Below are 19,078 nucleotides of genomic sequence, written 5' to 3' on the forward strand. Positions count from 1 at the left end.
GAGTATTAAAGTTTCACAATATCTTTTACCTGATTTTCAAGTGCTCATTCAGCCTCAAAGCAATCCAGTTTCCCTAGCCAGGATTGCTACGGTTGGATTCCAGAGGCTATCTGGCTAAGACACTTGATCGAAGGTTTGAAGGTTTCCGTTGCAAAGGTTTGATCAGGTGTTGAATCATTGGCTGCCTTATCGGCATTCCAAATTGTTTCAACCGCCAATGAAAGGACATCAGAGATAAAATCCAAAAACAGCGTTGGCAAAGCCGATGCGGTCTACTTCGACAATTAAAATTTAAAATCGATTTTGTTAACAGTCCGGCTTCAATTGGGTCAGCCAAACAAACTGATGAAAAATGAATAACATCGGAACCATACACCAATAAAAAAATGGCTTCAAGCTATTTTATGTTGTGCCAAGACAACGTACTTTAGCCTCGTTGAACTAAGCATGCAGCAGTTCTTAGTACTCCCGTCTGCCTCTGAACTAGAACAGGTCCAGCGTTTACATTCTTAACAAACTTGGATTTACCAATTGGCTGTTTGGGAGTCACAGGTGCCGCTGGTCCGGGGGTAGACAGAGCTTCCTGTCTAGTAGTTGTGGTGGGAGCTGACAAATATAGTGCACATTAGATCACGTGAAAGAAGTCCAGAAAGTAGACTGAATGCTGCATCCGTTTTTAAGCGAGAGAGAAGAATTCTCGCTTAGTCGTATGTTTTTTTCTGACCGTTACGTAATTCCTGAGATCATGCTCAGAAAAAAAAAAATCAAATCAAATTACCGAGTGTTGGCTTTGGGGTTATGTGGCGGGAGTTGGGGATTCTGCTCTGCGTCCTACTGTGGGGAGCTAACAAAGAGTAAAGGACGAACGAGTACGTCAGATTGGGGAGATGTCAGCAGAAAAAGTTAGCACAGTCCTGAAAAAGAAAGTGCAACGTTAAAATCATTTGTGGAGTGCAGTTTTTTCCCCTCGAGGCTTATCAGGGTGTACTCGTACACGCTACAAGAAATGCTTTCTTCTTTCTTTACTGCCCAGCCTTGTACGTGCCAACGTGACGTCAACCTAAGACAATGTGAGGCTTTTTTTTTTTTTTTTTTTTTTTTCATGCTCTGAAAAACACCATTCAGTACTTCTGGAAATAAACTTAATGTGAGGTTGAATGTCTGTGTTGAAACACAGAAATGCGTAACTTCAAATGTCTGTTCTTTGCGTCGTAACATGCGGTTTACGTTGCGTCGAGGTCGAAGTGACTTACATTGAATTGAAAAGAGAGTAAATCATATTGCGACGTAAATGGGGTGAATTGCAACGCATCGGGAGTAGGTGGAAGCATTTTGCAAATGTATCGTAGCGTCGTTGCAATCGTGACATCGGTGAGGGAAACGCACATCCCGTCAGTCTACTAACGTAATTTCCGGACTATAGAGCGCACCTGATTCTAAGCCTCACCCGATACATTTTTAAAGGAAAAAGCATTTTCTACATACACAAGCCGCACCTGATTGAAAGCCGCATGTGGCCACATTTAAACGTCCATCCATCCATTTTCTTAACCGCTTATGCTCACAAGGGTCGCGAGGAGTGGTGGAGCCTATCCCAGTTGTCATTGGGCAGGAGGCGGGCCCAGTACACCCTGAACTGCTCGCCAGCCAATCGCAGGGCACACAGAGACAAACAGCCGCACTCACAATCACACCGATGGGCAATTGAGTGTGTCCAATTAATGTTGCATGTTTTTGGTATGTGGGAGGAAACCGGAGTGCCCGGAGAAAACTCACACAGGCACGAGGAGAATATGCAAACTCTACACGGGCGGGTTCCGGGTGTGAACCCGGGACCTCAGAACTGTGAGGCAAATAACTTTACCAGCTGCTCCACCGTGCCACCCCGCATTGAAACATGATATTTACAAAGAAAGACAGAAAGAGTTAGCTTTTCTTTCCAAACACTGCCTGTGACGCAGCAGTATCACAGCAGCAACATGCTAGCACAGCGCTAACAGGGCCGGTTGAAAAAAAAAAAAAAATCACTGAGACGCGGCAGTTACGTGTTCGCACAGCGCTAACGCTTACCAAAAAAAAAATACCGGTAAAAGTCACTTCCTTGGCATATATATTCCACCGGTCGTTAGAAACAATGCACAAATTAGCCGCATAAGCCGCAAGGGTTGAAAGTGCGTGAAAAAAGTTGCGGCTTATAGTCCGGAAATTACGGCATCTGTGTTGCGATTTCGCTAAGCCTTGCGTGAAAACGGCTTTCTGTTGCCTGGAATCTGTAAACAAATCAAAGTCGGTGTAGTCTTCTGTTGCCCTGCAAAACAAAAGATTTTTCCAGTGCTTTGACTCCTCGTTCAGAGCTGAACAAACATACCAGGAAAAACACGATGCATCTTCTACTGTCGTAATAATTGCAATTGGTTTTACCAAGAAACACGGTCTGTGCTGGACTTACCGTGACGAGGAGTAAAGGGGAGGTGAGGACCTTGCGTTAGGGGTTTCTAGAGGGTCAAACACAAAGAGGAAGAATCGGTCAATCATGTCGTCGCAATGATCACGACTAATAATTGAGTGCAGGAATCGAAGAGGTTGCTGTTAGCGGCTCCCGTTGGCACCGAGGGGCCTCAAATTGGAATAAAGAAAGAGGCCGGCACCGCACGGACGGACTTGGCTCGCCGTGCCCTGGCTGTACCGACGCCGTTTCCATTCGGCAGCTGGAAGGCAAATTAACGAGGCCAACAGCCCTGAGAACTGGCATACGCCTATAAAAAAATGTACAACACGCTCCTATTAATTCTTCCCGACGCACGGCCTGTTCCCGAACATGTTTATTAGGAGCCAAGCTGTTGGTTCTCGTTAGCTTCGACAAGTCTTTCGGCGGGTCCGACGGACAAAGCTGGCGCTGATGGATTGATACGATAAAACCCTCGCGGGACAAACGACGCAGTCGTGGCCGTCAAGCCAGATCTCTTCTTTTATTCTTTTTGAAAAGATAACGACACCTACCACGGGGCTCATGGGACGTTTGAAGATTTTCCGAATGACTTTCTCTGAAAACGCAAAACAAATTATGAATCAACACAATTTTCAAACTGAATCTCATTCCATTGTTGAACGGATCATCGATAAGTATAAATCCGAAGATTTTAACGCAGTTTTTAATGGTGGATCTAAGCTACCTTGAATGCCCGCCGAACTGATGTTGTGGATGACGGGCTTGCTCCACGAGCCGGTCCTGTCCTTGGAGCTGGGCTGGACGCCGAACTCGTAAACCGCGTTGGGCTTCAGATTGTCGATGACCGTGTCGCTGGTCGGGCAGGTCTGGTAGTTCCACTTCCTGTTCCTCTCCCGGTAACGCACGGTGTAGTGTCTGGACCAAGGACAGAGAAGAAGAAAAAACTAGATGCAGTCGCCGAAAGAAAATGGTAACATTTTCTCCGCAGTTGTCCTGGCATTTCCTGACCAGGAACAAAAACTAAAAACTTTTGAGAAATTCTTAACCTTCTAGTTTTAAGGCCAAAATTTCCAAGCCAGTTCCAACCAAGCGGGACAATTTGGTTAGGTTTGGTACATTGTGGCCCCCGGCCCCTTTCCCCAAGGTTAGCGCTAAACACCTTCCAGACTTTCCGTTGCTTCTCTCTTAACTACGGTAATTCCAAGGACGCATTCGAGCGGAAAAGGTAAGAGTGCCACTAGTGGAAGATATGTGCCGAGGAAGTAATCTTTACCGGTATGTTTTTATAACCGGCCCTGTTAGCGCTGCGGTAGCGTGTTGCTGCCGTGTCTCGGTGATTTTTACCATATGGTTTTTTTGGTTTTTTTTTAACCGGCCTCATTAGCGCCGCCCTCGCGTCACGCTAGTGAAGTGCTACCGTTAGCGCTGCGCTAGCGTGTTGCTGCTGTGTTACTGCCGCGTCTCTCGTGCTGTGCTACCGTGTTGCTACTGTGTAGCTGCCGCAGCTGTTTTTTTTGTTTGTTTTTTTTTAAACCGTTAAGTTTATTGTTTGTTTGTTTTTTTAACAGCCCTGTTCGTGCTACCGTGTTGTTGCTATGTTAAGCTAAGCTAAGGTATTAAAACTTTGAAAACTGTGTACGATCTCTCTTTGTAAATATGTCGGGCTTCAATGTGGGCACTTGCGGCTTTTACACAGGTGCGGCCTACGTATGTACCAAATGTTATTTCCTTCCCAAATGTACCGGGCGAGGCTTATAATCGGGTGCGCGCTGTAGGCCGGAAATTCCGGTAAATTGCTTTCTAAAGAAAGGGCCCACGCCCGAGCGAAGGCCAAATGTATGTCGGCATACCCATCCTCAAGACAGTCGTTCATGATGTTCCCTTCGTAGGGGGTCTTCAGTAGGGTCCCCCAGGAGAGCAGAACCGAGGTGGGCGTTACTGACCCGATGACCAGGTGGAGTGGCTTCTCTAGTTCCACTTTTCCTGCGGATGAACGGTCATGAGAATTGAGTTTGTGGATGCCACTTTCCAAAGATTTCATTCGAACCAGTTCTACCCGTGCAATGCTTTTTGACATCGTTGGTTGGGATGGGCTGGACGGCGATAAGGTACTTGGGCTCCGCGTCTGAAGACACCACATTTGGAGGTTATTATAGAAATATGAAACAAGTATACACGTACGGATGGGGCTCATTGGCCACCCTCACCAAATTCGGTCTCGTAAGGTTTCCCGTTCTCCGGTAGCGGGATGAATTGTTTGGAGAACATGCTGCTGCCGTAGCCCAGGATGTAGCCCTCCAGCTTGGTGTCGGCGTTGGGACGGACAAACTTCATCACGATGGTGTCACCTGTGGCGTTGATGCGGACCTTCATGTTCTGCCGTCGGACTGTTGCGACAGGAGAGGACGCCATTGTTATTACACTCGAAATTGCCCTGTTTCTCTTTGGAAAATTAACAAGCTTTTCCCAGGTCGGGTGGCGGGGGCAGTAGTTTCAGGAGGGATACCCAGACTTCCCTTTCCCCGGCCACTTCTTCCACCTCTTCCAGAGGGAACCCCAGCAGAGAGACGTAGTCTCTCTAGCGTGTCCTGGGTCGTCCTCGGGGTTCTCTTATCAGGTGGGACATGCCCGGAACACCTCACGAGAGAGACGTCCGGAAGGGATCCGGATCAGATGCCCCAGCCACCTCATCTGGCTCCTCTCAATTCGGAGAGAACCTAACTTTTCACCCGATCTCTAAGGGAGAGCCCGGACACCCTGCGGAGGAAGCTCATCTGGGCCGCTTGTATCCGGGATCTTGTTCTTTTGGTCACCACCCACAGCTCATGCCTATAGGTAAGCGGAGGAACGCAGATCGACTGGTAAATTGAGAGTTTTGCCTTTCGACTAAGCTCCCTCTTTACCACTATGGACCGATACAAAGTCCTCATCGCCGCAGAGCTTTTTCCAATTGGAATCAAATTTAAACCACGTGTCAGATGGACAGACTGCTGTTTGATGTTAAGTTGGGGAAAAAAAAAATTGAATTTTGATAAATGCTGATAAGACACGAGGCTCTCCATGAGTGAGTTCCACGACCAGACGAACGTCCCTACCTGGATAAAAAAAAAAAAAAAAGAAATCATAGACGCCCCCTACTGTCAGGAGGCCTTTAGGTTCTCCCCTGCGCTTCCCCAAATCCTTCAACCAACTCTAAATGATGTTTAATGACCTTGACGGTGCGAACGCAAAACTCAGCCAAAATTATTACTCACAATCAAGTCCACTCAAATGATTTAGATTTGTTGATTTTTGTTTTCCTTTTGTGACTCACTCGTGTTGACTCCATTTCGGGGTCAGAAATTCGCTGATTTATCGCCGACACCGCTCGGATGACGCCGTCGACAGATAAGCTAGTGGAAGCTTAAACTTCCCTTCCTTTTTGTAGTTAAGACCATAAACAATAAAAGTCTCCACAGCACGTCTTTGGCTGGGCTCTCGGCACCAAATGAAATAGTGGAACTTTGCGCGCCGAATCGCGCTCGCAGCTGCCAGACTGCAAACGGGGAAGCCCTGAGTCGAAAAATACCCTCTTTGCTTTTCCAGCTCCGCTCTCCCCCACGAAAACCTCAATCAAAAGCATTTGTTTTTCTGCGTCGCCCCGTCGATATTCTCCACAAAAGCGCGAGCGAGATTGGCCGCGGGCGTAGGAAACATCAGGAAACCTCTGGCAGCGTCTTGTTTTTAAAATAGAGGACAAGAAACGACTGGCTCGGACCCAACGAGCGTTCGGCGCTTCCGCCGCTTGGGCCCCGAGCCACTTAAAAGCTGGTTAGTGATCATCAATAATTCCCAAGTGCGGGAGTTTCGATGTAGAGGATCTGACCCAATCCGTCTCGTCGCCGGCCGTCTCAAACCTCAAACTGGCGGTCGGCCAAAGAGCCTGAAAATATCATTTTACCGTATTCCGCAGAATTTTTACTTGCCGTGATTTGAGTGAATCCGAAAACTGTGAGTGGGAATTTGAGGATACGGTACATGGTCAGCTGCCACTTCATCAAAATGATATTTGCCTCAGTGAAACTTTCGCAGCTGTTTCGTTTTACAATTACTCAGGAAACATCTGTTAGTACCCCAAAATAAATAAACGAGAGGCGGGAGGGGGAGGGGGATACCAAAGACAATAAACTAAAAATAAGAGCTTATTACTTTGGGCTAAAAGTCATTCCACTATCTGAGTAAAAGTTGCAACATAGGGCGGCACGGTGGATCAGCCGGTAAACGGTTCTGAGGACCCGGGTTTGATCCCGGCCGGGAACTCCGGTTTCCTCCCACATCACAAAAACATGCAACATTAATTGGGAACTCTAAATTGCCACTAGGTGTGATTGTGAGTGCAGCCGTTTGTCTCCATGTGCCTTGGGATTGGCTTCGCGGGCCACATTAAATCATGCGGTGGGCCGGATCTGGCCCCCGGGCCTTGAGTTTGACACCTGTGACCTAGTGTAAAGTCATGCAAATTAATGTAGCACAAAGTAGCGTAATGTCAGCTAGCGTAAAGTTAAGAATAAGGCATCACGTTAAACGCACAATAAGGCAACATACGCACGCATTGGCGGAACGGTGAGTCAGCTAGTAAAGCGTCGGCCTCACAGTTTTGTGGTCCCGGGTTCGATCCCGGCCCCGCCTGTGTGGAGTTTGCGTGTTTTCCCCGTGCCTGCGTGGGTTTCCTCCGGGCACACTCCGGTTTCCTCCCACATCCCAAAAAACATCCAACATTAATTGGACACTCTAAATTGCCCCTAGGTGTGATTGTGAGTGCCGCTGTTTGTCTCCATGTGCCCTGCGATTGGCTGGCGACCGGTTCAGGGTGTACCCCGCCTCCAGCACTCTGCGCGACCCTCGTGAGGATAAGCGGCAAAGAAAATGGATGGATGGAAGTTGCAATATTACAAAATAAACCCTAAAAAGTTGTCATTTCATACGGGGGGGTATGATAAAAGCAAAATATCGTGAGAATTTAACTGTAATTTAAGGAGTACTGTAAAAGGAAGTCGTAAAATAGTCTGAAAAAAATGTGATTTCACGTGTGCTAATCATAACTTTGCAATTGTGTGTTGAGAAAAAGTCCAAATGTTATGAGGTCAAAGCAGAACCTGTTAAAAATGACGTTGTAACATTACACATTAAAGTCACTGTCCAGTTGTTATTGCTACGTAATACGAAGACATTTTACATTTTGGATGCATGAAGCCTCTTGTCGCAATTTTCACATTCAACTTGTTCCATCTTTATTCCCAGAAATATTCAAACTTTTTTTTTTTTTTTAATTCATGTTACATTTGGACTTATTCCTTGTAATTTCACTTTTTTTTTTCTTTTTTTACAGTGCGGCCCAACAATGTTGAGCTTGCAGGTTCATTCGGGGTCAAATTGTCTTTTCTTTTTTGTTTTGTTTTTTTTTTAAATCCGCCTCACGATAACCTCTCCAGTATCCCAGATGGTCATTCAGCGATGCCGGTTCTAACAAAAACAAACGTGGTTCGCGTTATGCGATGCTAATTAAGACGAGTCCCCCGCTTTCAAATATTATGACTCCGGCCGTCGGGCTCCAAATGTTCGACCCGTTGATTCGCACTCACTGCGTGCGCAAACGTTTCAACGTGCTATGAAGTCACCAATCAGCACCTGGCATTACCCAATAAATAAAAGGGCCAGAACGTGATAAACATCCAATAATGGTCCCGTCCGTCTTGCGTTTTGGCGAGTGAGGCGCTGCTGGCTTGAGAAGCAAGCAACACCCTCGGACTGAAGACTTTCGCTTGGCTCCGAAGAGGACGTCCGTTGTCGCCCGCGGCGCTGAGCCGCGCTCCTCCGGGAAAGTGAGTCACAGAATAACGCGTCAGCTTTGACCAGGAATTTCCCTGACGCCTCGAAGCAGCAGCGGAGCAAAAGCAGTACCGTTTGAATCTCGGTGGAACCGTCGCCGTGTCCTTGATGTCATCGGCGGAGCTTAATCGACTTCATTCCTGTCGCCACTGAAAGTTTTTGCCTCCGAAAGACCAAACAATTTAGCACGTATTAAAGTTTCGATTTTTCTTTCCACTGCTATGTTAGCTGTTCATGGTAGCTAGCTAGCCGCTGGCTGGCTAAATATTCAAGCTAGCTAGCCAGCCAGCCACCCAGGGGCTAGCTAGCTTGTATATTTGTCACGTGTGATCAGAAGCTGATACTTGAGTGGGAGTTAATATTAAAGAGTGATCTTAAGAGAAATTTGTACTGCTTTAAATTCTCTCGGTATAAATGATGTCAGAAATGTAAATAATGAGCTATGGAGCGCTTTAAGACAGATTGCAAAATTCTTCGTTGCAGTCGGTGTGGTGGTTTCAGTGTTTTAAGTCATTTTAGCACATCTGCCCTCATCCCGCACAGAACTAAATGAGTGGAGAAACTTCATACTTCTTCTTGTCCTTTCGGCTTGTCCCGATTAGGGGTCGCCACAGCGTGTCATCTTTTTCCGTGTATCTCGTGCATCTTCCTGTCTAACACCCGCTGTCCTCGTGTCCTCCCTCACGACATCCATCAACCTTGTCTTTGGTCTTCCTCTCGCTCTCTCTTCCTTGACAGCTCCATCCTCGCCACGCTTCTACCAATATCGTCACTCTCTTGCCTCTGAACATGTCCAAACCGTCAAAGTCTGCTCTCTCGAACCTCGTCTCCAAAACATCCAATTTTGGCCTTCCCTCTAATGAGCTCATTTCTAATCCTGTCCAACCTGCTCGCACCGAGCGAGAACCTCAACATCTTCGTTTCTGCCACCTCCAATTCTACTTCCTGTTGTCTCTCCAGTGCCACCGTCTCTAATCCGTCCATCATCGCCGGCCTCACCACTGTTTTGTAAACTTTGCCCTTCATCCTAGCGGAGACTCTTCTGTCACATAACACACCAGACACCTTCCGCCAGCTGTTCCACCCCGCTTGGACCCGTTTCTTCACTTCCTTACCACACTCACCATTGGCCTGGATTGTTCACGCCAAGTATTTGAAGTCGTCCACCCTCGCCATCTCTTCTCCCCTCTGCACATATATTCTGTTTTACTCGGGCTAATCGAATCTTCATAAACGTCATACTTGTCGAGTATAATGCCCATCAAACCCAATCCCCTCACGTGCGTGCCGGCTTAAATCAATTAAAGCTCAATGCGGCTCCCCCGGTTGCTCCGCACACAAGAGGTGATGTCAAAGCTGCAGATCGGAGGTAGATAGGAGAGTCGAAACAGATGTTCGACGGCAGACTCCATTTAGGGCGACGGAGTGCGAAAGAAGTTGCCGAGGCTCGCGTTGAAAATCATTTCCATGGTGACAAGGCAATGACAGCTCCAGTGACCTATATTAGTCCAAACGGGACGCGGGGAACATCGGCTGTAAATCAGCGGGTCTAGTGTGGAACAATCCCCGCGCCAGGGATCGCACTCCCCAAGTTTTCCTTGGCGGCCTACGTGATGTTTTCACACTACGAACGGCTTTGGGTGTATTTTGAACGGAGCCGCAGCTGCTTTCGCTCACCCTTGCGGCGCCACCCCATCCCATCCGAGATGTGGAAGCGGTCGTCTTTCCATCATCTTGACACTCCGGGATTCCAAGTCCATCCGCCAAAGCCTTCCCTTCTCTTCTCTTCGCTGTCTTCGGGTTTCCGTCGCCATCATTCAGCCGCGCTTGATCAGCGGTTTTGCTTTGGCCGCCTTTCCAAGACATTTATCGTGGCAAATGTGGGTCACTCGTGAATAATTTCATGTTGTGATCGCGAACAGGGTGATGTCATACGCAGTTTTCCGGGATACCATTTTGTTATTGTCTTTTTTTTTCTTCTCGTTTGTTTAGCAACTTCAGCTTCTTGGAATTTGGAAGCGAGATGTAACTATCCAGCGAAGTCATGTTCACCGTGCGGGTTTTACGTTCCAGACTCACCTGCCGCAGGTGAAAATCTGTAATCTAGAAAAACCACCAAAAAAAATGTTCTTGATGTATATATATATTTTTTTTTTAACTCACGCAGTAAATGCATTTGAACAGAAAACAAAAATGGCCGAAAAGTGCATCGACGACCTCGGCTCGCCTTTGCCGCATACTGTACGAGTCCTCCTGTAAAAAAACTTCAAAAACGGAACCCAAAATACACAATTGCAATCAAACAATAGTCAATACATTCAGTAAAAACCAACAATTGAATATTAAAAAGAGTTAAATACAGTATCACTATTGTTAGGAGCTGCTGCGCGACTGCTTTTGGGAAACCTTCGTGTGGATTCTCGCATCTTGTTTTTGTTTTTGGACCATTTGTGCCGGATTGAACGTGAGGTCTTGGCTCTCAACAGGCTCCCGACAGATGTTGAACGGGTGCTTAAAAAGTTGGCACAGGCCGATGGAACAGAAGTCGCCTCCATCTGGTCGACGGCCCGAACGCAACCTTCGTTCGAGGGCTCTACCTGAACATTTTGACAACGGCGTCCGTTGTCCGTCTTGCAGGACCGCGACGGTCGGTTGTTTTCGGAAGAAGCCTTCCGTATCTTCAAAGCGCTGCTTCGACTCTCCAATCAGGAGCTGTAGCCAAGAAAAACTCCAGCAAATCTGCCTTTTCCCCACACAAAAAAAGAAACAAGCGCAAAAGCTCCTCGCCGCGACTTGTCTGCGTGCCAAGTTTTGCCAGCGGCGTTGACCCCGTGGAGGGCGGACTCCGGGCTGCTCACCTCAAATCATTTTTACAACCAGCAACCTTTTCGAATTGGCTCCAACGTGCAGAACCAAAACAGCACGGCTGCAGATGCCGAAATGACCAAAATTGCCAATCAGCAAGTCGCTTATCTAATCTACCGACTCTGTGTTCTGGGTTCTTTCTTCTTCCCTGTTGGAAAGAGAGACAAAAACAAACTCCTGCAAGGAGCTCGCACAGTTTTTGTTCAAACTCCCAAAAGGGAGACATACAGCATTTGTCTACTATGAAAAACTGCTGGAACTACTGTCGACGTTTTAGTGTTTGGTCCACACGTTTAAGTCCAGTACGGGACTTCACAGCCGTGGTGCTCGTGGGCACTCTGATTAAAGTCAGACTGCTTGCAACTCGGATTTGAAAAGCCATAACAGAAAGTTGAGACGTCTCGATTATGACTTCCAGTAAATTCATCTTGTAAATCGCGCAAGTTTAACCTGTGAACTTCCTGACCTGAAGACCGCTCCCGGTAAAACCTGTGACCGGACCAGCTGTGCTCTCCTTGTTTCAGGGGAAACATGACTGACAATGATAAAAGTAATTCTTGAGGCAAGTTGGACAGGTCAGGGACAGCCTCCCTTTTGGGATGAACCTCATTGGCATTCATCAGGACCGAACAGATGGATTCGTACAGTTTTCAGGTGCAAGGGCGATCAACCGTCTTGGATGTTTGAACATACGATACTGTAAACCACTGAGACATTCTTTCAGGCAAGACTAAGAACCCTCAGATCATACGAAAAGGGTGCAAAGCCTTTCGATACCAGGTGGGATCTTAAAACTCCAGACCACCAGAACTGCACTGCGAGGGGACACCCGCCACAAGACGACGACCAAGCCATTGACCAGAGACCCTTACATGTATTTTCTACTGTTTATTCTGTCCAAGTGGAAGCTGGACCCGATTCGCCGCGGACTGAGCTACACCTCGAACCGGCGGCACGTGAGTCACAATCTCGTTAGGTGGACACCCGCGGTAACGTGAGCACGTCCTACCTCTGCTCCTGCGGGGTGTGGAGGGATTGCACAAAACCATCCCAGCGATGAGGACCACAAGGAGGAGGACCAGAAAGCCTGGCGAGCGCTGCTGCGTCCCTGTCATGACTGCGGCGCTCGGCGTTGGGGGAATCTCGGGAATCTTGTCTCGAGGTTCGGATGAGGATCTGAACTCACGGTGGCCGGCGGGTACAGGTAACAGCTCGGTCTCTTGCACGAGGCTGGACGACTTTTCTGAGCTGCTCACGACTCGCGGGGCACACTTGACTGCAGGTTCGGATGCTGCTGCACCTTCTATACCTCCCTGGTGGAGGGGAGGGGTCACAAACACTGGCTTTTTTCTCCAAAAGGAGCTTCAGCCAAACCTCCCGCCCTTCTCTTCTGTTTTTTTAACTTTCCCTCCCTGCCTCGTCCACACCAATTCTGCTTTCCATCTGCAGCAGAAACCCTCTGACACGAGTCATTGTTTTCACTCTCCCTCCTTTGTGCTTTGTGCTCGTATGCCCAAACACATTCAGAACACCTCAGTTCCAAACACAAGCTCCATCTTTCTTTGCATTCAAAGGGATGATTTATGAATCACGCACATGATGATTATTGTCACTGCTGGACGTGGACACAAAACGTGACTTCTGAGGTTTTAACCCTTGATAGGTTTTCCCAAACTCCGGGCTTAGGGTGCTGCCATAGCCGGTTTTTTTTTTTTTGTTTGTTTGGGTGGCAACAGTGTCACAGAGCACAGAACAAAAGTAAATAAATACTGGAAAAGGTTTGAAAACGACGCTGTTATCATATCCATCTGGAATACTTGACTGACAACGCAATCTCCGGTTACAAGTGACACATTTCCGTAGTTTTTGATTGATAACTTTGTCATCTGCACGTGACACTTTTCATTTTTTTTTACATTTCAGAGACGCGTGGATTCATTTGGCGGCTGGGGGATGAAGTGCTGCCTCCACAAGTGAAAATGCAAAAGATGCTTTTAAAATCATCTCAACGGTTGCCGCTGGGCTATTCGCAGCCCCCGTGGCTCCAAGCGGGGTGGGGGGCGGCGGTTCTAGCACTGAAAATTGGGGCAGGGGGTGGATTGAAAGATTGTCAAGGCAGGGGGTGCTGAAACAATCTGCACCGCCCCGCCTCTGTCATGAAAACCCACCTAGGGGGCGTGCCCCCCACTTCGAAAACCGCCGGTCTACGTTCCCCGCCCTCGTCTTTCCAGCCCGCTGGGCAAGCAATCAGCGTTAAGTTCCACCATCAAGGGCGCTTATGTCGCTTTGGCCACAGATCGCATTCTTAACCACTTGGTCGGACGCAAGGACCAAGAGGGGCTCGCTTCATTCGGCCCGTTCGGGACTCGACTTTGAGAGCACTGGGTTAAGCTTCTAAATGCGCCGCGTCTGAAGAAGGAAAATACGAAATCCGAGTACAGTTCTTGCGGACAGACGCCGGTGCGGACCTCCACCCCCAAAGTCGTTATTCTCTCTGGCCTGCACGCCTCGCGTTTTGGGTGCAGTCCAGGCTATTGCAGTCATTCTCAACCACTGTGCCGTGTCAGATCCATCTGTCCATTTTTTCACCGCTCATCCTCACAAGGGTCACGGGAGCGCTGGAGCCTATCCCATCTGTCAACAGGCAGGAGGCGGGGCGCACCCTGAACTGGTCGCCAGTCAATCGCAGGCCACATGGACCCAGACAGCCGCACGCACAATCACACCTACGGGCAATTTATACTCTCCAATTAATGTTGCATGTTCTTGGAACGTGGGAGGAAACCGGAGTGCCCACCCGGAGAACATGCAAACTCCACACAGGCGGGTCCAGGGTTGAACCCGGGACCTCAGAACTGTGAGGCCAACGCTTTCCAGCTGAGCCACCGTGCCGCCGGGAAATGATCCGTTTTCACCTAATTGAGCAGAAAATTGATTTTCTACAAATAATGTACAGTATCCAAAGAAAATACAGGCAATCTCTTTTTCCATCAAAACGTTGCACGATACCGAATCACTGAATGATGATGTCACAGTTCAGGTATTTTAGGCTCTCGTGTGAATTTTGAAAATCAGGTTTTGCAGCGTCAAATGGAACCGGTCTCACTTTGTTTTGTACGACACATTTAGTCCAGACTACTGTTAACATTCTGGAGTACACCATCCTGAACTTTTCTGAAGGGTGTCATCAATTTAGCACGATGCCTTCTATCTGTCCCCAAGGGAGAATCCCAACAGACGGGCAGAACAAGTAAAAGCTCATCCCCTAGATGGCAAAAGGTACGAAATGAAATTATCTTAAAAGTTTGTAATAATTTTTGGGGGGTGAAGTGCTGTGGGAATGTAAAATCAATCAGGGTGTGACATGAACTTGGGGTCATGACCTCGGGGTCCCAGGTCGACAGCAGAGGTCTCCTGCTACGGCTGTATTTGTTCACGAGTCCCAACGTCCGGAAGTCTCATACAGCTATAAAGTCTTGATTACAGTCTGTAATTATTTGTATTAAAACACATCTATGCTGTAAATATAAATAACCCAATACATCCATGCATTTTCTTAGCCACTTATCCTCACAAGGGTCACGGGGAGTGCTGGAGCCTACCCCGGCTGTCAACGGGCAGGAGGCAGGGTACGCTCGGAACTGGTTGCCAGCTAATCGCAGGCCATAAATAGAAATAATACAAATAATAAGTGAAAGTGAGTGTCCCGTCTTCTGCCGTTAGTAATCTCGAAAGGTCGAATGTCGGTGAACCTCGTAGAGAACGAGACCATCAGGTTCACGGGTCCTTTTTGTCAAGCTTCGCCCGTTCAGACTCTTTACTGGCACGTTTCTGATCCGCCGAGGACCTTGGAGCGCATTGGCCGAGCGTGCAAACGCCGTACAGAACCTTTAAGCAAGCCGTCGAGATTTTGTCCGGATCTCGGCATCGTGCCGCGGCCTCCTCGCTTGGCGCCCCGACGTTAGCGAATAAACCCGCGCGCACACACCGAGTCAGCTATTGGTCGTCCCAAACGGTTGAGGGCCGCCGTGATCTTCCATGGAAACATTGTCTCTCCTCGCGTCCAGTCTATAAATATCCTTAGACACGGCGAGGTCAAACGTAGCGCAAACGTGCCCTTGTGCCGACATCCCACCTCTTTCTTTTTAAGCGTCAAGCGCACAATATATCATTGTTTCCAACCGGTCAGTCCACTTTCATTTGTTGTTGTTGTTTTGTTTTTTCTTTAACATGTGTTTCCGCGCGTCCCCCCCCTTCGTTAAAGGTGTCCCGGCCCGGACTTTCTGGTGGGCCTCGAGGATACGACGTGCGCACCGAGTGCGTGTTTGCATGGTGCGCACATGTCGGCCGGCACGTGCGCGTACGCGTAGCGCGGCGTCCCCGCCCTCGTTGATTATCCCACATGTCATTGCACGAGACGGGAAACCGCGGGCGCAGGCCGGCGGGGCGGGGGTGGGGGCAGAAGGGGGGGGGGGGGGCGTGTCCCCCGAGGAAGCAGGACTCTGCAAAGGAAGCACGCCTTTCATCGTAGCCAGAGAGACCATTAAATATAATCATGACGATGATAATAATAATGGCAGTCTGCTTGAGTGATGAACGAGCGCGGCGGGTAATCAAGCTGACCCGGCCCGCTTGAAGACTGGATTTGTCGTTTGGGGGGTGGGGGGGGTCACTTTATGACATCATGTTACATAACAGAACCCGCAAAAGAAAACGATACGCGGTATGACTGTTCCTGTCTTGAAGTACAGTGGACAAGCACAAATGTATTTCATTTCTTCAAAATATCAATTTCCTGGGCACAATTATAAGCGAAACGACTGCCCCTTGGCCAGCTTCAGCGCCGCAAAAGGTCCGCCCGTCTTTTCGCAACCGTGCGTACGTTTCATGTCTTCCAATTTTTTCGGAATGCCGGCAGGCGTCGGTCACACGCTTTCTTCAACCCGGTCGCGACTATCAAGGCGAACCATTTCGTCACGCGAATTTCTGTCTAGAATGTCGGTGCCGGAAACCATAAGTAAAAAATTGGACCGTGAGATCAAGAATTTGGGGCTATTCGGAGAGACTGAAATGTTTGGTAAACTTTCGAAGTCTTTTGACCTTTGCACGCGCGTCCAACCGTTCAAAGTTTCACTACTTTTGGCAGCACGCGCTACTCTCTAACGAGGAGCTGAACGGCAAAAATCTCAACGGGTCTTTGGACCGAGGACATCGCCTTTGATAGCTTTCTGTGATTCTTCCGGTCTCTCTCTCTCTCCGTGACGCGCTTAAGATCGGTGCCGAATTCCCCTCTGAGAACATCCCGTCTGAAGAACATCCTCGAGACGGCGAGCTATTGTTTATCAGTCTTTTCAAAATGTCAACAGATGTCGATGAAAAGTGTTTGAACAGCACTTCCGGTTGACTCGAGACGTCGATCGTTTGCCAGCTCTGTTGTCTGCGCCGGCTGCAACGCGTTTTTGTTCCGCCGATAGCGTCATCTTTGTTGCACAATTTACGAATTGTCACTCGGTGCACCGATGTCGTCAATGTGCCGGGAATTAAGTCATTGAGAAAAGCCGCCACGCGCCGCGCGTAAATCGGAGGGGTTTCGCAATTTCATTGGTTCCGTTTTTTTCGTCTTCTGTAACCCATTCCTCAGAAACGAGTTGAAATCCCGTAATAGCCTCATCAGACAGATACGCCAATGTTCTTTCTGTTCGTGTTTGTCTAAGCACGCAACGATGGCTAACAAGTTCATGCTTGGCCATCCAAGTCTTGCCTTGATATTTTGCTCTGAAATTAGACAAATTATTCATAGTTTGATTTCATAATAGATCCAGATTTTACAATTGTGAGACAACGGGCCATTCACGCCTATCCACGTTCGGCGCGTGCTTTCTCGGGACGAATGAAGCACGATCAGTTCTTCGGCGCGACACGGTCTGTGGTCAGAAGCGAAATCGTGTGCTTGAGGGACGGTTCTGGGGCGGACTGTGTCGTAAAAGCTGTTCTCGCTGGCAGTTTTAGCTACTCACCTTCAGCGGCGCGTGCAGGCGATCGCAGAGCTTTTCTACAAAAAGTCCAAATCGCCAACCAGCAGACGGACGCGAGGTTCTCTTTGCGACTCGCATCTTTCCGTGTAAACTTGTCCTGACGCCACGCGCACTTCTTTCCACACGGTTCTTTTTCTGTCCTCTCGGCTATTACCTGATTCCAGAAAGAGGCCCTCCGAGCCGGCTGCGTGGAATTTAGTCTGGTTTGTATCAACACGCAGAACAATCGACCTATACGGCGCTCCCGCCGCAGCGCTGGATCCAGTCAGAAGGAAGCCTCAAATCGCTTTGATTACCACGTGTTGCGGTTCCCTCATCACTGTCTTTCACTCTGATGTTTACGCAACTTCGTTTAATTCCCACTTGGACGGGCCGGGAATAAAAACAAATGTGGGGTTCAAGTAGAAGTTTTGATGTTTCTTGATTATTTCTCGTCACGGCCCGAATGAACCGCCCGCTTGGCTGAGTCCAACGGCGCACGGGGGACGGACTTTGGCATCTGCTTCTTTGCTGCTGATGTCGAGGTTGTCATACTTGAGGAATAACGTTTGCTTTGGATTGGCGTCACCAACGAATCCGAATATCAAAACTTGCAGCAATCGCTTTGGCACCATCGCACCCGCTTCTCCCTTCCAGTTATCACTTCAGAGTCGGCGAGGACTCCAAGATTGTTGTGGTTTTTTGTTTTTTTAAATCACCTCTTTAATCATCCTCTTTGCATGGCGCTTCCACTTTCAGCATCCGCCATCTTCTGCAAGTCCAAACCATCTCAGGTTGGCCTCTCTGGTTTTGTCCTCGAGCCTTCCGAACTGTGCTCGCCCTCTCATGAATTCGTTGTTGATCCGGTCCACTGAGGATGATCGATACCACTTTTTTTTTTTTTTTAGACCCATCCATCCATCCATCCATCCGCTTTCTTTGCCGTTTATCCTCACAAGGGTCGCGGGGAGTGCCGGAGCCTATCCCAGCTGTCGACGGGCAGGAGGCGGGTCGGGTACACCCTGAACTGGTCGCCAGCCAATCGCAGGGCCCATCGAGACAAACAGCCGCACTCAAAATCACACCGAGGGCCAATTTAGTGTGTCCAATTAATGTTGCAGGTTTTTGGGACGTGGGAGTAAACCGGAGTGCCTACCCAGAGAAAAGCCACGCAGGCACGGGGAGAACTTGCAAACTCCACACAGGCGGGCCCGGGATTGAAACCGGCACCTCAGAACTGTGAGGCCAACGCTTTACCAGTTGATCCACCGTGCCTTTTTCCAGACCCAAACCGGTGCACTTATTCAGGCTTGAGTACTCCACAGAACTAACACCTCGACTACTTTTGATGCATAAAATTTCTGTTAGCATCACAATTATACAGACTTTTCTTTCTGGATTTCTGACACACACGATGATTCGCCGACAACTAGCCGACGAGGAACATTCTCAAAGTCAGATTTTCACGCCCTAAATATCGATGGCCGGAATCAGCAGCCTTGACGAGTACCTGACACCTTGAAATAAGGCCGGTATCAGCCCCAAACTAGTCCTCGCATAGAGTATGTTTCTTTCAGCTTGTCCCGTTAAATGAACGCTCAAATTTGTTCGGCACAGTTTTTACGGCGGATGCCCTTCCTGACGCGACGCCTCTTGGGGACTCGAAGCCCCAGTGAGATACGAACCAAACCGATGCTCTAACCACTGAGCTTTGGGGCCACATATCGGTAGCGAAAACTATACCCAAAAACAAATCGGCACATTTGCACCCCACCGGCTTTATTTTTGTGAATAACAACAGCGCACTACAACAACAGCAACTACCCCAAAGTGAGGCGTCCCACCTGGCGCGATCCGGACGCATATAAGGAAGTGTCCGGGG

General features: G+C 48.6%; 1 protein-coding gene across 9 annotated transcripts in view; it reads right to left on the reverse strand.

The window, feature by feature from the left end:
• The window catches only part of LOC133512035 (target of Nesh-SH3), a 50,256-nt gene that overhangs the window by 17,337 nt on the left and 13,841 nt on the right, over positions 1 to 19,078 (reverse strand). For 2 of the 9 annotated variants that reach the window (XM_061841249.1, XM_061841247.1), the window contains exons 1-9: positions 12,192 to 12,481; positions 4,657 to 4,836; positions 4,506 to 4,574; positions 4,300 to 4,432; positions 3,174 to 3,364; positions 3,001 to 3,044; positions 2,450 to 2,495; positions 779 to 844; positions 529 to 606 (exon numbers count right to left, since the gene is read on the reverse strand). In XM_061841249.1, the coding sequence (XP_061697233.1) occupies positions 529 to 606; positions 779 to 844; positions 2,450 to 2,495; positions 3,001 to 3,044; positions 3,174 to 3,364; positions 4,300 to 4,432; positions 4,506 to 4,574; positions 4,657 to 4,836; positions 12,192 to 12,297 (913 nt within the window). In that variant the 5' untranslated portion in view covers positions 12,298 to 12,481. Of the gene's footprint in view, positions 1 to 29; positions 490 to 528; positions 607 to 778; positions 845 to 2,449; positions 2,496 to 3,000; positions 3,045 to 3,173; positions 3,365 to 4,299; positions 4,433 to 4,505; positions 4,575 to 4,656; positions 4,837 to 8,126; positions 8,731 to 12,191; positions 12,482 to 19,078 lie in introns of those variants that run through there. The other 7 variants (XM_061841254.1, XM_061841252.1, XM_061841248.1 and 4 more) reach the window with 7 other exon arrangements.

Source organism: Syngnathoides biaculeatus, chromosome 14, assembly GCF_019802595.1.
Source record: "Syngnathoides biaculeatus isolate LvHL_M chromosome 14, ASM1980259v1, whole genome shotgun sequence".
Classification (NCBI taxonomy): Eukaryota; Metazoa; Chordata; class Actinopteri; order Syngnathiformes; family Syngnathidae; genus Syngnathoides; species Syngnathoides biaculeatus.